Here is a 14,370-nt window from a genome sequence, read left to right on the forward strand (position 1 = left end):
CAAAATAGGCATAGATTTGTCTGATGGGAGGAGTTATCAGATAATAAAACTCTGAATATTTCGGGTTCCTGGGTTAAGAAAGGTGCACATCCTGAGCTAATGGTATGTTTAATAAAGGACAGTCAGAAACAGGTTATTGAAGTGTCAAACACCTCATTTCAGCTGTGAAATGCACACTTTAAAGTTTTTATGCTCAATAAGCCATCATTGACCGTGCCGCTGCATATTTTATATGCACTGTTGTGTATAATTCTTGAAAGATCTCACCTTCTCTTTAAAAAAACTGTGCTGCATGGCACTTCAGAAATTCTGGTTTTCCATTCTTCTGTCAAATAAAAAGCAGCAGTGGGTTTTGGAGCATTTTAGTATTTGTAGGTTTTTGTTTGGCTGTAAGATGATTGCATTAAATATTGCTGTTTACTTTTCATTCTTATTTTTTCAGGTTGATATGGGTCTTCCATTTCCTCAGAGAGTTGTTCAGCTCCCTGAGATTGCCTGGGACCAATACACCACTAGCCTTGGAAACTTTGAGAGGGAATTCAAAAACCGAAAACGTAACAGTAGGAGAGTGAAGCTGATTTTTGACAAAGGTAAAAGAAAGTGGGCATATGTTACAAGAAAGAAATGACCAGTATGGAAGTTCAATAATTCTTTCTTTGTGTTGCTTACAGTAGGTATCCCTGCAAGACCAAAAAGTCCTTTGGATCCCAAGAAGGATGGAGAGTCTATTTCATACTCTGTCTTGCCTTTAAGTGATGGTCCAGAAGGTTCCACAAACAGTCGTCCACAGGTATTTGTTCAAAAGGAAAGAAAAAAAACTACAAAATAGTAATTTTTTTTTTTTCCTCTTTTGAGTATGGAATGTGTCTTAACTGTGACTTCAAATGTTCATGCTGGTGATGACATGCCATTCCTGTACTCAAATCTTGAAACTAAACTTTTGTCTCAGCAAATTTTGTTTTGAAATCTCATGCTTTGGTTTGGTTTTGGTATAACTTAAGTAGGAAGAGGGTTCAAATCAATTATCCCAGCTATAATTTTTCTAAACATATGTTCCATTTTCTGTCCTGTATTTGAGCAGATGATAAGAGGGCGACTTTGCGATGAGACCAAACCTGAAACTTTTAACCAGCTGTGGACTGTAGAGGAACAGGTAACCGGAAATTCTAATTTTGTAGCTGTGGCAACATTCATGAGCATAAAAGCAAATTGTGTGACAAAGTTTATAGCACTTGGGAGATCAGAATCACATGTATTTAGATATTTGACAGCTCATACCTGCACTTGGAAAAATGTATTTATTCCTTTTTGCTGATTTAGAAAAAACTCGAGCAATTGCTTTTGAAGTATCCACCAGAGGAGGTAGAGTCCCGACGGTGGCAGAAGATTGCGGATGAACTGGGAAATAGAACAGCAAAGCAGGTAACATGTAAAACACTTCGAGAAGTAATCCCTTATCTTCACTTTTTTTTAGTATCAGTAAAGAAAATTCAGTGTATTTTCAGTAATCACTTTGTCTTAAGAATGTAGCAGCAGGGCCTGCATTTCACCAGTTGCAATGAACCTCAAATACGGACTGTTAAATGTGCCCCAAAGCCCGTGGCCACGTTGCCAAACCTAATTGTTCGTTAGATCTTGACAGCATGAATTTAATTCTATACAGCAAGTGTAGTGACACCAACTGTGCTCAGACTGAGTTACACTGTAGTGCCCAATTTTTTCCACCTTAGTACTGCAGAATGGGCAGACATGTAAATATCACAGACAGAAGAAGGACACAGATGAGGAGACACCAAGTATTTCTGCATCTGACTTGTTGGAATTTTTCCCCTAAGATGACAGAATTTCTCCATTTTGACCAGAAGTAAAAAATGCTGATGTTCTGTGTTTACAGTATTTTAATTTCTTTTATTTCATTTCTATACTTTCAGACTAAAATACAATTAAGTGCTTCAGTATACTGGATTTCCTCATTTCTGATTATATTTCTCCACATCTGAAAAAATAGACATACTTATTTCATAAATGGAAACCTACTTTCTGTGTGCTAACCATGGATAACGTATCTGGCATTGCTAAGAATGAGTTCACTGCAACAGGAAGCAAACTACTAAAGTTCTTTCTATCACAATTTTTGCAAGACCTTCTTTGTATTTTTAAAGAAGGGTAATTTTTTCACTGAAAGCTGTCCAAGCATCTGGAAATAGTACAAATGCAGCACTGCAAGATAGGTACTAGTTAGAGTAGCTGTCACAAAGTAGAATCCAGATTTCTTTTCCTGATACTCTGAATCAATGTAGCAACCCTGGAAAAACTTTGAAGACCAGTTACATTTCATTTGACATTGAGTTGTTGCATGTTGGTTTTTTTTAGGTTGCCAGTAGAGTGCAGAAATATTTTATTAAACTGACTAAAGCTGGTATTCCAGTTCCAGGAAGAACACCAAACTTATATTTATATTCCAAAAAGGTGAGACAATATTACAGAATCCTGTGTTTCTGTTTGCATTTATGTGGAAGTTGAGTCAGAATCAGTAATATTTTTAATAGATTAATAAAGTTACTTAATGAAGTAATCATTTTCTTTTGCCAGTAGCAGTATGGCGTGAATTGGATGTTCATTCTGGTTTCACAATGACAGCTCTTGGGAAGGTGAAGTGTTCAGATTGCAGCTGAACAGGCAGGGTAGAATGATGGTCTTGGGGTACTTCTTCCTCATTTGTAAATTTACTATAACTGATCAGGAAGTGACAATGAAAACCTTGTTGGAAGAAGATAAGAAGGCCTATAATTCATACTGTACAGTAATCTTCTAATTAATAAAACCATAGAAAATTATGTATAACTGAGCTTGCTGAATTAGCTCAGGCATAGGCTTAAGACTGAAATGTCCATTAAAATGCAGTGCTTTTCTGATCCTGGAATGGATGAGAAAAAATATGATCCAAAAAAATCTTAATTTACAGAAGCAAAGACTAAATTTCTGTGCAGCTCAGTCACAGATTTTGATTTACATGATCTTTAAGGTGCTTTTGGGTACTAATAAAGTCCAATAATAGACAGTAAAAGAGGGCAGTCTCAAGTTTCGTGGGGTTTTATTTATTGGGTTTGGGTTTTTTTTTATTTACTCAGTATTTACAAAACTTCAAAACCCCTTACAGTGGCATTTTATGGAGTAACATTACTGGTTTGCATCCAGGTATACATGATGTTTTCTGATAAATAATAGAGTAAACTTTCCATTGATTCCACAAAAAGGCAAACTTACAGATTTAGTTCTTTGCAAGGTTAGAAACAAAAGTTGCTGTCCATGGGTTGATACAAAGATCTACCACACTTGGTGTGTAATGACTTAAAGTATCACACACCCTTTTTTGTCTCCTTGTATTCTCTGAAGTTACTGCAAACAGTAAGTGCTTGTATTGGAGCCTTTCCAGTTTGCCATCTGTCATGGTAATACCATTTTACTTTCACCAGGGTTTTAATCTACTGTTGTGCTCTATAAACAGAGGCAGGGAAGGTGCAGACATGATGTCGGCCACCTTGTCTATTGGAAAAATGCTTTCTGGCAAAAGAACCAAAAAACCAGCTGGAAACAGTGATACCTTAAACAGTGTGGAGATTCATCTGTCAGAATTTCAAATTACATAAACTGTTGGGGTTAATTTTTGTAGTATAATAATACTGTGTGGCTGATTTCAACAGGCGTTGAAAATTTGGTTCTGAAAATTATAATTGTTTGAGTTCTTTATGTCACTCTACCACTTAAAATTACCTTGGTCACAGCTTTTGTTCTTTCCTGTTAATTTTGTTTGCAAAGACCATCATTACAGAATCTGTGTAATGTTGTCAGGCAGCAGATCTCTGTATTTGATAAACATTGGGAGTACTTAATCAGTCGATGTGGGACATCTTAATTGTATTTTTCACTAATTTGAACAGTGATTGCACCGTGGACAAACCAAATATAATCAAGAGTGAAACGTATTTTCTATAAAATTCTTAACAATCTCACATTGCAAGAGTAATAGTCCCATCATACAGGTTTTTCTTAGGTTTCTATCTAGAAGATATCCAATACTTGGGTCAGTTTTTGCAGTGGGATTCACATCCTTGTTGCCAGGTCATAAGAGTAAGGTCGTTTTGCTCTGGTTTGTATTAAGCAGCATCCCTGTGTTATATTTGTATCTTGTGTAAGAAATAAAGCAGATGGAAAAGTGAAACAAATAGTGTATGTGGAGAAATTGAGCTCTCAGCCTGCTAATAGAGCTGTCTGCTTAGAGCACAGACTGACAGCACCATACCAGGTTAGTTACTCCCAGGTCTCCACTGGAGGTATTATGTGGCAGAAAGGAAATGCAAGGGCTGTTGGAAGCCTGGGTCATGCCTCTCCTAATTTTGATATTGAGTAAGTGTAACTGCAGTGTATCTGCTTTATTGCCAGTAATAGAAGTTTGAAAACTGGATGCCAATACTTAAAGCACATACCTACGGGAAAATAAGAAACAAATATATTTAATGTAAGATTTGTGTCAAAAGGGATGCTTCACAAGAAAATACTTGTATTTCTCCACGGGGTACTTGTATTTCTCCATCTTCAGGATGCTTTTTTAAAATGGTTACTGGAGAGTTTAGAAGCTTTTTGACCATCTTGTTGAAGTTTGTATATCTACTCATATGACATATGTCTCTTCTAACTAATGATACTGGAAATTAAGCAGGATGCATCAGATATTTTCCTGTATAACCATTACCTGCTGCTGGTGATAATAAAACTGGATCAGAGACTTAGGACTCTAATGTTCAGTTCTTCAATTATGGCTTATCATTTTCAATTTAATCCTTATATAATATCATTAGTGCACCTGCTCTAAGTCTAATCTAGAGATATATTTCCCATAGGGAAAATGATCTTTTACTGTCTGCTTTTAAGTAGTATTTTAGTTCATTCTTCACCAAAGGAAGAGACCTTGAATCTTCAGTTCATTTTGTAGGTCACAGCACTGTTATGCATGGCAGTGCTGCTGTATAAGCATAGGCACAGTTTTACTTTCCTGACTCCAGATCTGGTATTGAATGCAGTTTTTTGTTAACAGAAAATGTAAATCACTGTGTCAGCTCAGGACGAAATGCCATCTACACATGGACACATTTTAGAGAGGTTTGAAATCTTAAGGGAAATCATAAAAGCACCGAAACACAGGTAGAAAAATTCAACACAATAGGTATAGTACATTAGTCTTAGAAGAAATTCTTGGTCTTGCATTGTAGTAGCTCTGCAGATCAGAGGTACCACCTTCCAGTTGTTACTACTACGTCCTCTCTTCCATTAAGACTGAACAGAGCTAATCTCAATTCTTCCTGGTACTTCTGTCTGCAGAGATGCATTCCATCTGAATCACTGGTGTCATCTGTGCCTTTAGTTTTTAAACTGTGCACAGCTGTAAAATAATGCTACATCCCTCTTTAGAGATCAAGGGTTGTACTATAATACTGCAGGTTTGTAACTGATATAGGACCTTTTGGGATAAAAGCTCTTGCTAAAAAAGGAGAAAGTACAAACTATTGCAAGTATTCCTTTTGCTTTAGCTGTATGAGGAGCTAGGCACTGTGTAAAACAATCCTCACTTTTATGATTGTTAGAAAAAACACTTTTCATGCTTACATTTTTGATTCACACTGTAAGGGTTTTTTAAGTCGAGGAATGTAAGTTTTGACATTAAATGTCAAAGTGCTAGTCTGAAAGCAGCTAAGTAAGGGGCTGAGTCAGTTTCATTCACCCCAAATTCTTCTTTTTGATATTTAATATTCTCCCACTGGGGAATAGGTAATAGGGGCTGAGTGCCTTTAAGTAACCTCTTTTAAAACTGTCACCCTTCTACACCATCAGACAGCATTAAAGTTGAAAGTTTCTAGATGTGAACTAATGGAGTAATTTATTTCATCTAATGTTTTTTATGTTCCTTTTTCATGCAGTGGCAATGAAAACCTTTAGAGAGCAGTTCTTTCTAACTTTTAGAATCATTTTTTTATTGCAATGAATTGCGTTCTCTCTCCTGCACCAGGACAATAGGTCTAGACTTGGGTTTTTTCACTAAGGCACAAGTATAAGAAGTGTCAAGCATCGACCCTTGGTCTCTTGGACCTGTGCAAAACTACTTCCTTGCTTAGTCTCACACTGTTGGAAGTTTTTTAATATTTTTGGTCTCTGGTCCTCAGCCTTCAAAACTGTAACAGCCTTACTTTCTGTTTTACTCTTGCTGTCAGTCTCACTTGTTAAGATGGTTGGGGTTTTATGGTAAGGTGTCAAACCATGACATAAGGGCTCTTTCTTTGCTGCATTTTTACCAAAGTATTGCACTGTTCATTGGATTCCACTTGTTATGCGGGAGAAGAACTGCAGCTGTGGGAGGCTGCGATACAGAAATATAAATATAATTGGAAACATCATAGATTATTTCATGTGAAAGAACACATTTCAGGCAAAGTTTTATCAATGAGGATTATTTAAATAATAGCCAAGGAATGTTTTTAAAAATATACCATTTTTTCACTGTAGTCATCAAGTAGACGGCAGCATCCTTTAAATAAACATCTTTTCAAACCTTCAACTTTCATGACATCTCATGAACCTCCAGTTTATATGGATGAAGATGATGACAGATGCAGTTTTCACAGCCATATGGACGCTACAGCAGAAGAGGAAGTATCGGTATGTCATTTCACTCAGTCAGAGAATGTCATGCTCGCTGTCACTTTGACCTTGTTTAGTGTTTAATAGATAAGGCATCTTCACCATAAAATATCATCAAGGAAGTATTAAATTGTAATAAGATTCATGAGCTGTTTTGAATTATAAATACGTTATTAATATAACAGCCTCTGACAGCAAAGAATTTAGACCAAATCAGGAAGGAAGTCTGGAAGTCTAAACAGTTTTATCCTGAAATATCTCAAAGAAGTTCTAGTTGCATATTTTTAGTAAGTGATCTGGCATGAGAGAGGTTTGAAAATCATGTAGATGATATAGTTGAGATTCTGGTTAAAGATGTGTTTTAGAAAGGTTACATAGAGCCCTGGTAAAATTCAAATGCTGTTGGCATCACTGTTTTTTTTTTTATCTTCTACTGGCTGAATTAATTATAAATTTTGTAAAATCCACTTTAAAGTGTGAACTAACAGAGTGAATTGTCAATCAACAAGCAGTTTTTTATATTCTTAGAGGCAAATTCTAGTAGACATCCTAACCCAGTGAATTGCTACATCATGGAGTGTACTACTTTCCTAATTTATCCCATGCAATAATACAACAAGAATTTAGACATAGGTTGTTCCCATTTCCATACAGAATCGTAGAGGGACTAGATCCTGCTGCTTGGGAGCTGGGCAAGTTTCACAGCTGGTGTGAATCACTGTGGTTTTCCTGTTTTCCTTAGACTTAAGAACCTGACTAGTTAATTCTATTTTTTTGTGAGCCTAGTGACATCTTGTGTGTGAAAACCTTGTTGCATAACACAAGTATTGAGGCCACCCACTATCAGTCCATTCATTTTCTTTACTGACTTTTTTACCTGCACTGCGTAGTCTTCCTTAATTATTACATTTATTTATCTACTTCCTAGTCCTAAATCCCATCTTTGCTCATTTTCTGTGTTCTCTCTGTGGTGGTCTTTCAGCTCATCCACAGACATTCCTGATAACTTTGCGTATTCCAGTAAGAAACTTAAAAGGCCTGGAAATAAAATGCATATAAGAAGAGATGCAGTGCAGCTGGTTTTTGAGCTAACATACTTTTGTTCTGTATTGGTTTTAAATACATATTTTCTAATTGTTCTGAACAGTTTCCTGAAACATTTTGGTTTTGCCGTGGTGCCCTAACTCATAATTAATGTGGGCACCATAACAGTGATAATAGTGGTCATGTGCTACACAGAGACATTTTTTTTAATTTGGCATAATCTTTTCTTCCTCATTAGAGCAACATTTCCAGATAGATGCAGTTCTGACTTTCAAAGGTAGAAAGACAGGGGAGCTCAGTTACCCAAAAGATCCCCGCATTCAGTGCAAAATAATAGCAATTTGGAAGCAAAAAGGGATTGTAAACTATATTAAAAATGAATGCACAGGATTCTGTTCTAGTGTTAAAAGTCAGGTGTCTTTCTGACAGTCACTGTCTTGGAGAAAAATACTTTGTGTCATTTAGCAGAAGAAAAGCAGTGTAGCAGGAAAATAAGGTTTTCTTTGATTTCACAGTGGAATTACCACATTCTTTTCCTGTGTAAAGACAAAAAAATTTACTTAAATATTACCAGTTATAACTGTTCCTGAAAAATTATATTTTGGTATAAGCGAGTTATTTTCAAGCGAAGACCCACTATTCCTAATAGGGTTCATTTACTTTTCAGTTACAATTTATTAGTTTTGTGAGTAGTCTAATTATTCTAGAACACAGCTATTTACTATTCCAGACTGAATTGTCCACACAGGGAGCTATTAAAGCACACTTTATGCAATATACAGTTATTTTGTGACAGGCAGTTTTTCTCAGAAGAACTTTTGAGATTTGTATGGAAAGTGAATCCCTGTTTTATATTAAAGAGAATGTAGCTTATCACTACACAACTGAATTGTGTCATTTAACCATAACTTTCTCAGTTTGCAATCTAGTCCTTTATATAGGTTCATAATTGCAATTAAATAATTTATAAAGCTTTTCAGAAATGTAGTAAAGCCTCTTTCCCTCACTTCCTTTAATAAACTTACTAAATAATACAGAATCTTCAATCTTCACAGATTCATAAAAAGAAATGGAAATTACACATTCAGGCTACATTAGAAGAATTTTAATCACTATCTTGTAGTTGTAGTTGTTTTCCCTCCCTGAAGGTTCCTTCCATTGTAGGATGTGAAAACTGCTCAACATCAGTAAAGACTTGTCATCTTTGAAAACAGCTGACATCTACCAAGTACAGCTGCTACAATAAAATCATTACCTTGAAATGAGCATCTGAACTAGAAGTAGAGCTGTCCTTTCATAGCAGATCCTCAACTTTTATTGAAGCAGATCCTCACTTTTATTGCGTGAGAAAAAACAGAATTGGCATGTCTTTGAAGAAGAGAGAACCATTTGTTGTACCTCTCTGGCAAAGATGTCTGCACTGGCCTGCAGGGAGACAAGCTGCTTCATAATTTATGAAAAAATAGCAGTGTGTTTTTATAAGATGTTAAGAGACAGTAAAGAGATAAAGGGAGTTGGATAACTGTGAGTTCTACTCTTTCAGTCATGGGATGGTGCTGCTCATTGCATTTTATTCTTACCAGTAAAGGTGAGAAGTTAATACTGGATATGGGTGTTAAGTTTTTAAAAACATTTTTCTAGTATGTTAGAATAATGCCATCATTTTCTTAAACACTATTAATCATACATAGTGATTTATGGAACAAATTCATGTCTTACTAATTACTGTATTCCTAAGTAAGAATACTTTTCTGGGTTTTTTTACCTTGAACAGGATGAAGAGAGTATTCCAGTAACATATCGAGAGTTACCTGAATACAAAGAACTGTTAGAGTTTAAAAAACTGAAGAAACAGAAACTCCAGCAGATGCATGCAGAAAGTGGGTTTGTGCAGCACGTGGGATTTAAGGTGAGTGCAAGAGATGTTCTTCTGTTGCTCAGTGGAATGTAGAAGTTTTCCAAGAGAATGTGGTTTGGATTTCCTGAAAAGGTTTTGTTGAATATAGCAAGTTTGCTCCCTTAGTTCTTGTTCACTGAGTCTGTTTTCCCTCATTTTCTTTAAGAAAAAACAGCCCATGTAATTCAGTCTTTCTGGTAGCTCAGCTTTCACTGAATGCTGATGTTATATGGAAATTAATAAACATTCTGTCTTTTTCTCACCACAATTTGAAAATACAGCTTGTATTAGAGCCTTGTTAAATCATGATATAATTCCAGTTGATACTTCATTTTCTTTTGACAGTGATTCATTAATGATAATTTTCTGATTATGGATTTGGAGTAATTTTGTCTTTACCTGAGGCCAAAGAAGGGACAGAGATTTTGGATAAGAAGTAATAGATGAATAGTTTTGTTTTGTAGCAGCTTCACAATCTCATCAAGTAATAACTGACAGAAGTTGAAGCAAGGACATAACACAATGTTTATGTAAAATTAAGAAAAAAAACCCATTAAGTTAAACTGATGTATTGTCTGAGCAACAACCATTAATAGGCAGCATGAAAGAAAGTGCACTCTGGAAATCTTATTTTCTGGTTTGAAGGGATTTTATGTCTAACTGGTTGCTGTAACTGTTGGAACAGGTTTTTTAATTTAGTGTTATGGAGATGGATTTTTTTTCTAATACCCATTTACATAAGAATGCAAGGATAGTTCAAGGTTCAGTACAAATTGACTGTAAAATTAAGCCAGCCTCATCAGTTGATACCGACAGATTTGTTATCAGACCACCAAGGTGCTTCTTATTTTTGTTGGTTTTAGTTGGCATGGTATATTTGGTGTTTCATTTTGAGGGGATTTTTAAAATAAGCATTTTCTTCCTCCCAAAATTGTAAACTTTAATCAGGCAGACCAGACTTTAACAAACTGCTTTTTCTACGTAAAATTATCCTGAGAAGTAAATTGACATTACACAGTGTCAAGCATTTGAAGTTTGAAAGTTTCTTTGCATTTGAGTTTGATTGTATTATGCATTATAGTAAGCTGAGAAATCAGGTGATTATGGGCTGTTTTCCCTCAGGAAATTCAGTCTATGGGCTGGACAGACCTCACCTAATAAGCAGCCATTGAGAGCAGTTTTGGTTCTGCACGGCCTTTGGCCTCATTTAGTACACATTATTCAACCTGTGCTTTGAATATTGAATTATTGAATCTCTTGTGGGTTTTTCATGACTTTCACTGCTGTATTATCCAAGCAATTTGCAAATACTTATTTTCTTCATTATGAAATGAAAGGCATAGTATTATTTCTGTTGCACAGGGTAGGGGGGGAGCTGGAGCACAAAAATTAAGGTCAAGGCTTTCCACTGTCTTGGTTCTCAAGATCAGATAACTGGAGCCAATTTTTCAGTTCTCGCATTTTTCTGAACTTGATATTCTCAAAGAACAGCTCTTGGTATGCTTAGTCCCTCCTCATTATCAGCCCTCACACTTGAAAGCCATCTGTGGACTGAAGGGATGCAGCTGTGGCAGAGCTGTGTAAGATGTTTGTAACCCTCAGTGCCTCAGTGGTGGCAGGAGCAGCTGCTGTGCCAGTGGGTTTCACAGGTGCTGAGACAGAAATTCAGGTTCTAATAGATGGATAGAGGATGAGCTATGGGAGCACAGGCTTGTTTCCCACATTTCATTTTCCTTTTCAGTCCTGTCTCTGCAGCACTCTTTGTAATTTAGATTTTTTAAAAGCTCTCCTTGCCTGCAAGTCCCATTTTCCTGGTTTCCTTTTTTTTTATCAAATATTTTTGCATTTCTGTCCCTCTTCTGTACCACTGTGAATTTTTCATGTAGTCTTTCATGCTTTCGTGTATTGTTTTTACTTTGTTTTGTTTGGGGTTTTTTTGGGGGTTTTTTTGGGGTGTTTGTTTTGTTTTGTTTTGTTGGTTTTTTTTTTTTTTTTGGGTTTTTTTTTTTTTTTTCATGCCACACTCTTGCACTTGGGATAAGTTCTTGTTGTCTTGCTCAGTTTTAGTTCCAGGCCTCTGTTTCCTTCTCTGAACATGTTATTCCCCTTCCATCCTGGCCATCTAGCTTTAAGTTCCAGCCCACCCTTGATGTGTTACTACATTTCTGAGTTGGAAAGGGCATCAGTGTGTCCCCTTGTGCCCTGATCTGCAGCTCCCAGCAGCCCAACAAGCTCTGCTGCTCTGGCCTTACTGCTTCCCTCTGCCATGGAAAGGCTGACATTGCATGTGGCTGGGCTTGTGTGAAACCTCACGTCCCTGTGCTGTGTCACAGCAGTTCTTAGAGCCACCTGCGGATAAGAGCGTCTGCAGGCAGGGCTGGGCTGCTTTTCTTGAGCAGGGTAATGCCAGGGTGGAGCATCTGGGGAGAGGGAAGCGAGGCCAAAGCTTGATGGATCCTCAGGGCCTCTCCTCGGGAATGAGGACTTCTTTATCCAGGAGCACGTTGTGGTCTGGTGAGGAGAATTCAGCTGTGGGGCGGGCGGTAGCACAGGGACACACAGCGATTGCCGTGCGCTGGGTTGGTGTGCACTGTTAGCAGTGAAGTGCTGCCTCCAGCTGCTGCTTTCTCAGTGCTCTTCCATCTGCTCCACAGTGTGATAACTGCGGGATTGAACCTATCCAGGGGGTTCGGTGGCACTGCCAAGACTGCCCTCAGGAAATGTCCTTGGATTTCTGTGATTCGTGTTCTGACTGGTGAGCAGCCTGTGCTTCTACTTCCTATTTGTCATTAGATTGAATCTCTGCTGCGTAATTGCTATGTAGGGTGGAAATCTTTGCTCCAGCACAGGATACATGCCCTGTGTTGAATAAAGTGGGAGATAATTTAGCATCTCTTCGTGGGAGATACATTTTGTAAGCAGATTCTGGATGTATATGTATTTTTTTTTAATACAGTGGACAGATAGGTTTGGTACGGTTAAATAGAGGGAGGATTTAGACTTTATGAATGAACTGCTGTCCAATTTGGTATGAACCTGTTGATATGATCACTGTTTCTGAAAGTTAAATTTGACTTTTAAACTATTATCTTTTTCTTTCCCTTGCAGTCTGCATGAAACAGAGATTCATAAGGAAGATCACCAGTTAGAACCTATTTACAGAGCAGAGACATTTTTAGACAGAGACTACTGCATGTCCCAGGGCACGAGTTACAATTATCTTGACCCAAACTACTTTCCAGCAAATAGATGACATGGGAAGCAGACCTACCATCTTGGGTTTACTATCCTCTTTGAAAAATAACAATGGCACCATTGTTAATTCTGTGCACATTTTGGAAAGACTCTGCTTTCCCTGAAATGTCACTCACAGCATGACAGCTTCCTGGGTGTACTTGTCAAACTACAGCTTTGAGCTGTCATGGTTCTAGATCACTGAACAGCAGCTGAACATTCCTAGTGTGCAGAAGGTTTCACTGGGAGACTTTTCTTTCACCACATTAGTCACTTTTAGGTGGTGAATCTAAACAAAAGAAACACATACAAAAGGGTGAGCCAGAAATGAGAGCACACATTAAAGATAGAGTAAATTCCAAAGGCTTTGAAGAACTTGGTTATAATGAGATCCAGAGGAGATGAAGTATTTATATAAAAACAGTTTAGTAGCTTGCAGTTTTGTTGTGAAATAGTTTTCAGCACAGTAACTGACTTCTTTAGGCAAGGTTTTAACCAATGACAGTGTTTGCTTCTAGGCTGTACTCTAAAAATACTCACTGTCTCGGCAATGGTTGGCTACGGGCCTTTATTAAATCGGAGCTGCTTAATCATGTTGACCTTCAATTTTTAAATTTTTTTTTTTAAAACCACAACGAACTCTATTTACCAACAGTGAAGCACTACAGGGGGCAACTGTGGCATTGCTTCCTTAACCAGCTCATGGTGTGTGAATGTTATAAAATTGTCACTCAGATATATTTTTTAAATGTAATGTTATATAAGATGATCATGTGATGTGTACAAAATATGGTGAAAAGTGCCAGTGCTAGTAACTGTGTAAAGTCTCTAATACTCAACATTTACTCCTTTAAAATAAAATACACAGCCTTCTGCCTCTGTATTTGGAGTTGTTAGTGCAACTCATCAAAGAAAACTGCCTAATATAAATCATATATATGGTAATAATTTTTCCTCTTTTGTAGTCTGCACAAGATCCATGAAAGATTGTATTTTTATTACTATTTAAACAGTGATTAAATTTAGCCTGAGCAGTGAGCAAGGGTTCACATGCATTCTTTTATACTGCTGGATTTTGTTGTGCATCATTTAAAACATTTTGTATGTTTCTTCTTATCTGTGTATACAGTATGTTCTTAAATAATGTTCAATTGTCAGGAGAACTGTGAGAAATAAACTATGTGGATACAGTCTGTTTATATATAGAATGCTTGCTGTGACTTCCTTTCTTTGTAGTTCTGACTTTAATCAAGATGGAAAGTTTGGGCAGGACATTTGGATCGGTCACCCAGTGCCGCCTCTGCCGCTCCCCGCCCGGGGCTCAGCCCGCTCTGGCCCCGGCAGGATTAGCATTCCAGTTCTCTCCTTGTTCACTCACAGACTTCTTTGTCAGACCACAGAAAATCCAGATTTTAGTAGCCTTGGTACAGTGTATACCATTGTCTGAGAAGCTTTGTAATTATTGTGACATATTTTACTTAATATATTTTTTATTGAAATGT

At 37.1% G+C, this 14,370-nt stretch overlaps 1 protein-coding gene across 4 annotated transcripts in view; it reads left to right on the forward strand.

The window, feature by feature from the left end:
* The window catches only part of ZZZ3 (zinc finger ZZ-type containing 3), a 55,967-nt gene extending 41,899 nt beyond the window's left edge, over positions 1 to 14,068 (forward strand). For 3 of the 4 annotated variants that reach the window (XM_068200024.1, XM_068200025.1, XM_068200026.1), the window contains exons 5-13: positions 443 to 590; positions 672 to 790; positions 1,082 to 1,153; positions 1,321 to 1,422; positions 2,374 to 2,469; positions 6,559 to 6,711; positions 9,512 to 9,646; positions 12,289 to 12,389; positions 12,743 to 14,068. In XM_068200024.1, the coding sequence (XP_068056125.1) occupies positions 443 to 590; positions 672 to 790; positions 1,082 to 1,153; positions 1,321 to 1,422; positions 2,374 to 2,469; positions 6,559 to 6,711; positions 9,512 to 9,646; positions 12,289 to 12,389; positions 12,743 to 12,887 (1,071 nt within the window). In that variant the 3' untranslated portion in view covers positions 12,888 to 14,068. The remainder of the gene's footprint in view (positions 1 to 442; positions 591 to 671; positions 791 to 1,081; positions 1,154 to 1,320; positions 1,423 to 2,373; positions 2,470 to 6,558; positions 6,712 to 9,511; positions 9,647 to 12,288; positions 12,390 to 12,742) is intronic. The other variant, XM_068200027.1, reaches the window with a different exon arrangement.
* The last annotated feature ends 302 nt before the right edge of the window (positions 14,069 to 14,370 follow it).

This window comes from Anomalospiza imberbis, chromosome 9 (assembly GCF_031753505.1).
Source record: "Anomalospiza imberbis isolate Cuckoo-Finch-1a 21T00152 chromosome 9, ASM3175350v1, whole genome shotgun sequence".
NCBI lineage: Eukaryota > Metazoa > Chordata > Aves > Passeriformes > Viduidae > Anomalospiza > Anomalospiza imberbis.